This window comes from Trachurus trachurus (assembly GCF_905171665.1).
Source record: "Trachurus trachurus genome assembly, chromosome: 14".
NCBI classification, from domain to species: domain Eukaryota; kingdom Metazoa; phylum Chordata; class Actinopteri; order Carangiformes; family Carangidae; genus Trachurus; species Trachurus trachurus.
This window is the reverse complement of record NC_139903.1, coordinates 23,915,326-23,927,577: the sequence shown is the minus strand read 5'-3', so window position 1 is coordinate 23,927,577 and position 12,252 is coordinate 23,915,326. Positions and strand designations below refer to the sequence as shown.

At 40.9% G+C, this 12,252-nt stretch overlaps 1 protein-coding gene across 1 annotated transcript; it reads left to right on the top strand.

Moving 5' to 3' along the window:
* Positions 1-495: 495 nt before the first annotated feature.
* Positions 496-3,750, top strand: sod1 (superoxide dismutase 1, soluble). Its single transcript, XM_083986542.1, has 5 exons — positions 496-664; positions 1,988-2,084; positions 2,184-2,253; positions 2,792-2,909; positions 3,350-3,750. Exons 1-5 carry the CDS (start codon positions 593-595, stop codon positions 3,455-3,457), a joined length of 465 nt encoding a protein of 154 aa, XP_083842668.1. The 5' UTR covers positions 496-592; the 3' UTR covers positions 3,458-3,750.
* The last annotated feature ends 8,502 nt before the right edge of the window (positions 3,751-12,252 follow it).

Below are 12,252 nucleotides of genomic sequence, written 5' to 3'. Positions count from 1 at the left end.
ATCATCTCCAACACATTAAATTGTAATGATCCATTTATATGCCAAACACCTAATATTTGCTCTTGAGTTTTGAAATATTCAGCTAATGCTTTAATATCCATGGTAATGAATGAAGCAGGTAAGGTTTTCTTTATTAGTTAAGGTCTCCACAGTTAAAGTTAATGAGACAAACACTTCTGCAGCCACACATATTCTCTCCTGAGAGTCTCATGATCATGTAAAAGACCATTTCCTCGGCCCGGGGCTTCAAATTAATGTAAACATGCTTTTTGTTCCTAATGCTCATAAAAGAGAGACAGTATAACTTTATAATATAAACTCTTGACATTGATAATATATAACTTATGAATGGAAGAAGCCCTAGGTCGTTTCCATTCATATCATATGGCAAAACTAGTTTGTCCACTGGCTTAATGCGCAGCTCACGGCTGTCATTGCCAGCGACCAATCAAACTGAGCCTTTTTGACCGTGCGTTGTTCTGATTGGCTGTCTCCGTTATTGTCCCGCCTATTAAGCGCTTGCAAGCTTGTTCGGTGTCTACAACAAGAGCGCACGACAGGAACTTGGGCGTCCTTTGAAACTACCGCAAAAATGGTGCTGAAAGCTGTATGTGTGCTGAAAGGAGCCGGAGAGACCACCGGGACCGTTTTCTTTGAGCAGGAGGTGAGGGGTGCTACCATGCATTTAGAGGAGGAAATGTCCAGCCAGCTAGTTATATCCATACAAGTACTCGGAGAGTTGGCGTGCATGCTCCAGGGAGCGTTAGCGCTCGCATGCTACACGAGCTAACTTATCCATTCACAAGCTTTAGCACTTCAGCTAAGTTAGGTCGTGTTTTAGGAGAAGCTAACCTAGCTAGCTGTGTGTTACATATGAATGAGCAGGCAACTATTTTCATCTGATTTTACATTTAGCCGTCCCGTGCCGCTAATTTGCATCGGTTTGCTCACTCGTGTGCACAGTTGTTAATGCAATTAACCCTCGTTTGGACGTCTCAAAACGGCAATTAACGTTGACGCTCAGTGCGCATTTTGTTATTTTTTTTATTCAGATTAGATTCTGAGAGATTAGATTCAGATTATCTAAACATGCAATAAATGTCCAGTCATAAATAACTGTCAAAAAAATCTGTGCTATCCATAAAAGTCATAACCTTTGGACGTTAACGGCCTGTTTAGTTAATGATCAACGGTGCGTATTAAAACGCCTGTTGCATAAGTTGGACGTCTGCAGTGTCGGTTTGTTGTGATAACACGGATATTATCAGTTTAGCGTAGTTTCGCTGGATCACATTCAAACGGATGATGCACCTTAGCTTGCAGGTGTTTTGCTGACTTAACCTGCTGCACTGTCAAAAGTGGCCTTAAAAAAACGAAAGAATAAACGCTGGTCCACGGTTGGACGTTTTTGCTGAGTCACTGCGTATCTTCCTCCTTGTTTTGCCCTGATAAGAGTAAAACCATGAGTCATGGAGGGGGAGAGTAGGTGATTTACTGCGTACTCATATATTTATACCCTATAGATGATGATACATAGTATCCACAGCCTTGCATACTCAACCTTACATCCAACCACTGTGTTGAATAATTTTGCTGAGTCAGAGTTTATTGTGTTATCCTGTTTTGGTGGAAAATATCGGTACCTGATGTAATAACTTATTTACTACTGTAACACTGAATTTTAGGTTGCTTGAGTCATGCATGACAACATTGTTTGTTAGGCTATTCATTTTCTTTTTTTTGTCCAAACTGTAGGCTATTTGGTCATGTTTGTGCCTTTTTTTTTCTTTTTTTTTAAAGGTATTACAATGAATTCTCTTTACTTTTTGCATTGGATTGCTAACAGTCTGTGGTATGTGACTGATTTTGAGATGTAGAAATAATCCCTGCTTTGTTTACTTTAGTGCCAACTCCTAACCGCCTGGCTTTGACAGCTCCTTTGTGTCATTGTTTTCTCCTCATGAATTGTGTTATCCTACTCTGCTAGAGTGACTCAACTCCTGTGAAGCTGACAGGAGAAATCAAAGGTCTTACCCCTGGTGAGCATGGTTTCCATGTCCATGCTTTTGGAGACAACACCAATGGTAAGTCAATAACTGCTTCTGTGTTCTCTGGTTTTATTATACCCACACTCAAACTCAATGAAAAGTGTTTTCTCATGGGATTTTTTTTCCCTTTCCCAGGGTGCATCAGTGCAGGTCCCCATTACAATCCCCACAGCAAGACTCATGCTGGTCCTAATGATGCAGAGAGGTGAGTTCAGTCTAAGGGCACGGTAGTAGTGTGCTGAGCCATTACAGTGTTCAGCAGATGAAACTGGCAATGTCTGTTATTTCAGTTGATGGGAGGGACCTGTTTTTATGGGAGTTTCTGTAGGAGGGAGGGACAAACAGAAACTTTAATTCATTGTAGTGGATGGTACAATAAATTGAGTCACATTCTGGCTCAGCAACAACTTCCCTGTGAATTAAACAACATGGCTTACTTGTATTTACTTGTGTTTATCTAGATTGTCTGCTCATACAAAGGTGTGTGTAGTGTGGCCCAGGCCACATTTTATTGTTTTGGTAGAAAACAAGACAGAGAGCAAAGTTCAAACTGTATTTTGAGTGGACCTTGCACAGGAAATATTTATGGTGTTAGAAATGTTCAGGATTTAAGTGGTATCTCAAGACATACACTTTATTTTTTCTTGGCAAGATTGTTTAATTTCACAAAGTCAAATGATACCTGATGCCATGGTTTAAAGTGAGTTTAATGCAATATTTTTTTTTATTTTCTATTGAAATAGGCATGTCGGAGACCTGGGGAATGTGACTGCTGGAGGAGATAATGTTGCCAAGATCGACATCGCAGACAAGATGCTCTCCCTCACTGGCCCCTACTCCATCATTGGCCGAACCATGGTGGTAAGGAAGAGCGCCTCTCATTTTTTATTTAATTTCCACTGAACAAAAGTGTAAACTAGTTAGCCAGGTTTTAGCTTAAGGTTCAGAGATGACGCTGGGACTTTTTAAACCAGAGATGGGCCCACTTGAAAAAGAATCAGACCTCTTTTTAACTTGAAATGGGTATTTTATTGCGCTACTCAAAAACACAGGAGCTGCTGGTTGATTGTTGCATTTGTGGTATTGTGACTTTCAATGATGTAAGAAACATTAATGTGCCTGAGTAAAAGTACCATGCTATATACAAACTGTTAACTTGTTAATCTTGGCTCCATGAAACAATCCCTTTGTATGTGGTATAGGGAAATAAAACCTCCTGGTTGTTCTATTTTATGAAGTTGAGCATCTGAACTATAAACTGTCAGTAAATAACCCTCTGTGCTTTTTGTCCTGTGGTTTAGATCCATGAGAAGGCAGATGACCTGGGAAAAGGAGGCAACGAGGAGAGTCTAAAGACAGGCAATGCTGGTGGACGACTGGCCTGTGGGGTCATTGGCATCACCCAGTAAAGTGTCTGCCAGAACTCAGAGCACTGGAAATAGCTTTTTCCCCATAGCACTTAATAAAGACCAATATAGCTACTTGATGTGACACTTTCTCCTTTTCAATACTCTGTGGCTTTTTATTGACTAGTCAAGAGTAAATGAGCCATGCTTAACCCTGCTCCCCTGTTATGACAATTGTATGTATGGATTTTTATGTCTGCTGAGTAGGTTTGGTCCCAAAGAATTGGTTACGCACAAATGATAAACAAATGTATACAATTTACAAAGTTAATCAATAAATTGTCAGTTTATCTGAATGGTGTATGACAATTCTGTTTGCGGTGTGTGTAAATGTTTGACAGTGGAAACAAATCTAGGATAGGTATGGATGTCTTGTTTTCTGGGTCATTAAGTTGTATAGAGGTTGGTTTGGCAACTTCAGTAGTCTCTCAGTGGAAATTTCGAGTTGTTAAACATGGGTGTTTGACTAGTAACATGAGTAGCTGTGCTTCATTAGGTGTGCTTGATAACAGATGTTTGCTCAATAATCTGGCTATTTGACTGAACTGAGTGGAACTATCATTTCCAGTCATAAAGTCTGGTCTGTGTCTGGTCATCAGCAGACATGTTGACATCTGCCATCACATTTTTGTCATCTGACTAAGAATTTCAGCCTGACTGCACCTTAGTGATCACATAATAGATTTTGGTTTAGTCTTGTTACAAAAATGGGTCACTATATGGAAAATGAAGTCTCTTGTTTATGGCAGCATCATAGCATTTATTTATTTTTTATTTTTTATTTTTTAAACTAACAATGAAGTACTAGGGCTGGATTACAAAGTTGGCAGCTGCCACAGGGGCCACAGAAGTTCCTCTTGACTACTCACAAAATACTTTATTTCAGTTAAGTGTGCATTGTCATAAATAAAACTGATTTATGTTTCCTTTAACAGTGGTTCTCAAGCCTTTTGTTTGTGACCTCTAATGTGCATGAAGTGATTACATTTTCAGAGCTAAACCAACACTGTTACTCCATTGAATTATTAATGTTGCCAATTAAAATTATGTAAATTTCCTCATTGAGGGTGTCGATAAGGCCCAACAGAAGATGCTGTCAACTCTGCATATTAGCATAAATCCTCAGGTAAGCAGGAAATGACTCATAAACTACATTATTCCCTTGTGGCCGATTATTTATTGCCTGCTGCATGTGTATATGGTATACGGTATGAACATTTAGTCACAATAGCATTATTTATTTTGAAATACAGGCTTTAGGAAAAAGTGGGTAAGTTAGCTTTAGCTAAGCAAACCGCTAGCTGTAGCTAGCTTGATATGATTACAGAGTTAGCTACATAAACTTTTCGCGCTGTTTAAGTTATTTCTTCACTTTAATAATAAACTATTCACTTTAATTTCCCAGGGTATTGTGCATGTCAATGCCCTACATTAATATGGCTGGTAAAGGTTCAAAAAGTTGTATTTATCTTTTTTGACATATGAGCATGTTTTTGGTTCTGTGTAATTATCTGTAGGCCTATAAATGTCTAGTGTCAGTTTCGTCATCTGTGGTGACTTGTAGTTGGAGCATAGAAGACGTATTTTTTCTAGTAAATTTACAAACACTGGAGTAGTGCCATGGATGTATTATATTAGTGCAGAAATACATCCATCCATTGCCTAGAAGACTGAGCTGGAGTGCTTTAGAGTGAGGTAAACAGCAGATGTAGGCTACAATACCATACTGTACCAGAGAACTTCTAATATTGAGATCAATAGACTGGCTCTGACTGTACCTAACTCAAGAGTTAATATGTGAATTCAACTGTGAATGTTGGTGTTTGATTTGTGTGTTTATTTTACAACAGATCCCTGACATTGTCCTCAGTTATGTCAGACTTCAGACGGGGTTATTGTTGGTCACACAGTCATGATGCTGCACATCACATCTTCAAGTCAAGTCTGGCTACAGGTAAGAACAATAATGTGTAAGTTATGGGTAACAAAAACAAGTTAATCAAATCAGGTTCATTAAGAGACATTGGCCTGATTCAGATTTGTCACCTAAAAACCATCAGGTAGGATTTAAAGCGTGACTCAGGCAGGATGGTTCAGGGACACTGAAACACCATTAGTTTGATTCCTCATCTGATGTTTTTTGTATTAAGGCATATCATCCTCTAGAGGGCGTTGTGCCTCTTCTTTCTGTGATACAGCAACACAAAGAGCTCAGCTCACACTTTGTCCTCCTCATCATGAGTTATGCTCTCCAGGGGTTATGTATATTTTTACACTGTAGGAGTACAGCTGTGCATACAAGTGGTGGGAAATGTCCTCAACTGAATACTTAAAACATTTGTCCAGCGTTGATGATGGGAAAGGCTGCAATGGGAGGAATGATCTCCTTTTTAATTATTAATTTGCTGTTGCACATACATAAAAACATTACATTTCATGAACATCTCAGACAGGCCATGTGAGCCGACCTACTAAAATATGAATAGCACTTTTTGATTGGAAACTTTGTGTTGAAATTGGAAATCTGGTCTTTGCTCTTCATCCATAACATTAAACAGAACAGCTGTGCCCTGCAGTCGTCAACACACACACACACGGTAACACACATGGATAACCTCTCACACAGTACACACGTCCTTCCATACAGATACAGGCCTGTACACGGCTGTAGGAACTGTATGCTTTTAAAAGCCATTTCCTTTGCATGGGAATGGCGGATGCTCCCATGTGAAGTGACTTGGCACACTCTTCTTCTAGGGAAATGAGAGACTGGGGGTCCCTCAATAGACTTAAATCCAGAGGCAAGCTGCAGAATGTGTGAAGTTGAAATTCATACATGACACGTTTAGCTCTGAATAAGCGCAGTGGAATAATCACATATATTGCAAGACATGGATACATTAGCATATGGAACATGTCTTTTTCACTGCTTTCCTGCTCAACAGCTGTTAATCTACTGCTCATACATTTCATCTTTGAAGGAAGTCAGGCAGCAAAATTGTTGACAGTGCTAAAAAAAAATAAAAAAAATAGGGCACCTTAAGTACTTGTTATTTTCCTTATAATTAACATCTGCTGTTGCTTTGCAGTAAAATCCACCAGTGGGCTTTAATTGAGGAATAATTTTGAGTCTAGCCCTTTTACAATATAGAAATGCAATCCCCTCCTCTCAGGGTACCAGGATATGTTGGTCTATATGCTAGTCAGTACATGTGTATGTTTCCCCTATGTTTGGTTACCTGTAGTGATGCTGTTTTAGGGCCAAGAACTCAAAGGCAGCCCCAAAACTGCATATACAAGTTGGAACATCCGTATTAGTGTTGACAGAGGCAGCCAGCAGAGCGGAAAGACAGACTGACTGTAAAAGCTGGTATAAATAGCCGGGGAGTGGAGGTGATGAATAATAGAGGCTACCAATGCCGCTGACAGTGAGGGGGAGAGGCCGTGACAGCAGGAGAGACCTCGGATAAAAAGAATAGGATTGAATGAAATGATAAAGACAGAGAGAGCACTGACTAACCAGCTGTTGACAGAATATCAAGTTGGAGGGGACATGTCCATAATATATTGGCCCTTTTTGATGATCAGCTTATTGCTATTTTCTATCTCAGATGTAACACATTGTTTAACACATTTAAACTTTGTCCGCAACATTCACATCTGAAATCTCGGTGACTGTTGCCCTGTCTCAGTGTTGTGTCATAGGACCTCCAGGAGAATGCTTTGGATTTCTAAAAACATACCAACAAAAGCTCGATCAGCATCGGCCTTCACCCTCCAACTTCTGTCAAACTATGGAATGAGCCAATGAAAATACACGCCAGGTATTCTTGCGTAAGACCTGGAACATAACTGTCACTGTCAACATGCTTTCAGGTGAAAGGTAATGCCTCAGGTGTATTCTTCCCTCAGCGGCCACGGCCTCAGGATTTTTATATGACACTGCGGTTGCATGTGTGTTCTTCCCATAAATACTGTTGAACCAGTCTTACAGGGTTACACCTGTTTACAGGGACTGCATGTGAAAAAAACACAGAAAGGGGGGTGAATATATCTAGTCTATAACTGATATCCAACACCCACATGTACACAGTCATATTCAGAGGTGGTAAGGCTGCGCCTCTGGTGTTCATTCAGAGATGACTCAGAGGTGGAAGTTCTTCTTTTCAATCGAGTTACGTAAGTGGAGAGAAGTGCCCTTTTCCTGGCATGTGTCCGTACGTGTGTGGAGTTGTGTGCGTCTGTGTACCTCTGTTTGTAGGCGTATAGTTTATCCATGAGCAGTCACCACCACTGGGGTCTAGAAGCATTCAGCGTTGCGCTCTGCAGCACTGCTGACGAGAACCAGTGCGGTCACATTTCTGGAGGTGGCTCCCTACCGTTCTCCCCCCCAGGGCTGCAGCAGCAGTAGTATGTACTGTATGGCCCCAGCCACTCGAGCTGAACACTTTCGACAGGCTTTGACTTGTTTAACAGCTGCTCGTTGTTACATATACATACTACATCCCCACCCATCCACAATCTGTACGTTTGATTTCTTTGCTATCAGCCGCTGGGAAAATGAAAAGCTCATTTAGGTCAGTGGCTTCCTAACAGAGCGGTTGGCCTCATCCAGGAAGATTGTATTAGGTTGGTGTGATTTAGGGTACAGCTGTTATTCCCTTGAGAGACATGTGGCAGTCCGCTAACTGCATGCACACATGCACGCGTTTTCAAACAAACACAAAAACCTATTCTGCTCTCCAGCCTGAATGCTCCTATTGAGATATTGGCACTCACTCCCTTGTGACTCTCCTCTATTCTCTGGGGTGAGAGAGTTCACCTTCCGGTACCACTGTCTATGCCACTGACATCGTGGGGATATTTTAGAGGCTAGGAGCCACAGGTCAGGGGTGAGATGCCATAAATGGTGCCCGTCCTATGAGACATGGTTGGTTGGTAGACAAGACTAATTACAAGGCCCCTGTGACCTAACCTCTGACCCCTAGTGCTCTGTGTCATGTGATCATGAGAGAGTGGTGCCCATCAACACCTATAGCAGCCAGTCTCTCTTCTGTGCTGGTCATTTTCCCCTCGGATGCACCTGACATCATTTTTACGCTCCATCTCTTCAGTCATTGTTTGGGCAAGAAAATGGAAGGGTGTGTTAACCCTGTATTATTTATAATATGTGGAAGTGGTTCAGAAGCTGCAGGGTGGGGCCACACTGTGGGGGCAGTGCTGCGTAGAGATGACTCCAGAGGGATTCAAGGGTCCATTTAACACATCACAGCCCCCCTCTCATCCATGGTCAAACAGCAGTCTCGAGGTCTGACCTTTGAACTTAGCGACCTGCAGACCCTGCCCCAACCATAACTCTCACTTTCGCTCAAGACGGCGCTTATTATTCCTTCTAGGATGAACGTCTGTAGGATTCTTTCCAACACCGTTCAGTAGGTTTCTGCATGAAGAAAAAGCAGGGAGACGGACTTAATTGGATATTTGGCAGCTGGGTTTGTTGCCAGACGCTGACCTTGTGCGACATTCCAGAGATGCTCCTGTGTCTAACTCCTGAATGGTCAATGGCAGGAATATGACATGTTGACCATGATCAAGAGTAGACGCAGCAAAGTAAAACAGTGTGAAGGAAAATTTAATTTAACTATTACCATATCCTTTCTACCTACCATTTACATGTTTTGGCAACTAAATGAGTGCTATAGAATTGGTTGATTAAGCAGAGTTGAGTTGCCAAAAAAATTAATGGCTTATAGCTAATGATAACTGATCATTTGAATAATCTATCGAGCATCCATGCATGTTATTTCCAGCTCCATTAATGGAATGATTTGTTGTTTTTTTCTGTTTTATATCAATATGAATTGAAAGTTTTGGTGTTTGGAGCCAGACAAGCAATTTTGTTAAAAACTTTAGGAAATAATGAGCTACTAAATAATCAATTGATAAGTGTCACAAAGAATTTAGAGCTAGTGGCTCTGTGATGTTATACTCGCCTTTTTGTCTTTGTTGATATGGAAACAGTCCCGAGCTCGACAGTCGACTAGTAAGGTCTACCCAGGAAGCTAAGCAGAGATACGTGATAAAAACACACGTTACTGCTCTCTCATATTAACGGAGTTATGCACACTCAGTGTTGTGTGGTAAGGAACCGGTGGATGTTGCAAAGCAGTTGTAGTGATATTTTGAGCATTATATAGAGGCCAAAGTTGCGTTTAGAAGAACTGCCCCCATTACTTCGCTGTTTAACTGCAGTGTAGCGCAGCTAGCAGGAGGAGAGCTAGGTCCGGTCTGCACATTATTTTCTCAGGTCTTTTCCTATGGTCGCACTCAGACCTAGAGCTGTAGAGCGTTACTTAGAAAATGACCGAAATTCTCCTTTAAGTTAGTATGCTAATAGTTGAAGGTATAGCTGAGTCTAATGGGAGTTGCATTCAAAGACCATAGTACTGGATAGTTTAACCTGATGGTGCCACCATATAAAAAGCATATAAAATGTGGCACTGTCATACCAAGAGCTATGATGCGAGCATGGCTAAGAATAATTTGCAGATTATTTGATAATATAAAATAGACTAAACATTAATATAACATGATACATATGCTTTCATGTTTGTGTACATAATTTAGATAAAATGTACAACATATATAATCCTCCTCACACATTGTTTCGAGCAGATTTATGATTAGATCTTACTATAGATGTTCTGCACTGTTCCCTAAACCCTGCTCATGCAGATTTTCCCTTGCAGGCACAGTCTGGATTCCGTTATGTAAATTCATTCCCTACCTCAAATGTTATCAAAGCAAATATTTATCAGGGAGTTACGGAGAGAGGAAGTAGTGAACAAGACAAAGAGCAAACCAGTTTGCCAAACGTTGTCAGCTTAAATCGTAGGGAGGACAGTGAAAAGGAAAGGGTGTGTCACAGTTAGGAGATACTGTACATTGTGTTCAGGGCTCTGACGCACACATCTGTCTTTATTCACACTAAAACTAGTGTGTTATACAGATTTTCGCCTACAAGGTGACTTTTCCTGCATACTCACACTGTCCAGATTTCATGCTTCTGTATTATTTTCTTTCACGAGAGCCTCTGATGTGCACTCTGTGTGTGTGCATGGGTTTGTGTTGGGGTGAGTTTTCCATTTAAGACTCTCTTGTGTGTGTGAGATGTGCTGCTTAGGTGTGAAGTGTTCTGCGGTTCCCAGCAGAATGGAGACCACTATGCACTCCTCTCTTGTCACGGAGTGAGGGAAGACTGGGGGGGATGGGAGGAAGGAAGAAGACCGAGAGAAGGAGGTAATGAAAGAGGGAGAGAGAGGTCACTGATGCTCCTGTTCATCTCCTTGAAAATACAAACTCTGCAGTGCATAACCAGACCAGAGGGAATATTTTTTACCCCATCACAGACTGTCCTCTCCTTTACCATTTAGTCCCTGTGTCTGATGTTTTCCCTCTTTTCCTCTGCTCTTCTTTCTTGCTACTTTCTGTCCATTACAGATAATGGAGGGAGTCTGGGCTCTGACCCCCACGCTCTCCGAGATGAAGGATGAAATTACTGCTCTGATATGCGCATATTTTGCATTCTTTTGAATTACCCAGGCCAAAATTATACACTTCACCCCACGTTTTTGCTTAATTATTCATCTACTTCTAAAAAGATTTTGGAAAGTAAAGTATGTTCAGAGATTCTGAACTGTAACGAGACAGGGGCCGCATCTGCAGACTGTTTTCTCAATTAATCGTTTGGCCTATAAAGTCTCAGAAAATGGGGACGCTCCATTTAAGAAGCTGGGAGCAACACTTTTTAAAAGTCATTTTGGCTTGAAAAATGATTTAATTTTTTGTTGATATAGTACTTCATTAATTGGCTCATCATTTCAACTGTAAAAACCCAGAAAGAAATCTGCAAATGACCCATTTGTCTGAGATGTGAATTTTCTTTTCTTCTAAGCTCTTGATCTCATAAAGATATCTATTCTTCTCTAATTTCTAAATCACAATACTGACACGATGGTGGCCAGTACAGCCCAAGGGCTCTTGACCTCTACTGGGTCCTTAGGTTTATCCAAGGACAACTAATGTAACCCTGCTTGCATTAGCCAGGGGGTACAGCACACTAACTACTACACTACAGATAGATACTTCTCAAGTTTCCCCTTCATTCTACCATAGATGCTAGTCACTTCTATAACATTATTCACAGTCAGTCGGTCATAAAGTGTATGTGTGTCTGTGTGCAGGGGTGTAAATCGTTTTTTACTGGTGGTTAAAGTTAGCGTATTAATTACTTGCGGGGCCCTCAGTCTTGTTAGTCTTGGGCAGCAATTAACCTGTTATAATTAGTGCCTTGTTGCCGTAGGAGGTGAGACATCAACACCTGCAATTACAGGGAGAAGGTTTGAGTGAGATGGATTATTTCTGCCACCAGCAGTTGGTTTCCCTCACTAGCTGTAACCCCTACTGGCATAGTTCAATAACAATTATAGTTCACTGACTAATCTAACATTGAGCGTTCTCAGATCTGTGACTAAAAATATTGACTGGCACCTTTTTATCTACTCCACAATAATGCCCTTGTTGGTGCATTATATGTAGGTCTTTTTTGTTTCGTTTCTATAGTAACTGCTGATTTATTATTGGCCTTTTTTTTGTTTTAGTTGAAACCCTAATGCTCAATAAATCAGTTGCGAAGGGAAGAGGTCATCTTACCTGAATGTGCTGATTTATACTCTAAGCACCGTGATCTAAAGAGGAACGAGCGGTTGGTGTTTAATGGGATGGGGAACAGCTTTCTT

What these genes read in the sequence shown, in the direction of transcription:
- sod1 (XM_083986542.1), top strand. Translation starts at nt 593, where the DNA reads ATGGTGCTGAAAGCTGTATGTGTGCTGAAAGGAGCCGGAGAGACCACC. An exon ending in TTTTGGAGACAACACCAATG is followed by an intron (nt 2,085 to 2,183) that starts GTAAGTCAATAA and finishes TCCCTTTCCCAG; the next exon opens with GGTGCATCAGTGCAGGTCCC. An exon ending in TCATTGGCCGAACCATGGTG is followed by an intron (nt 2,910 to 3,349) that starts GTAAGGAAGAGC and finishes CCTGTGGTTTAG; the next exon opens with ATCCATGAGAAGGCAGATGA.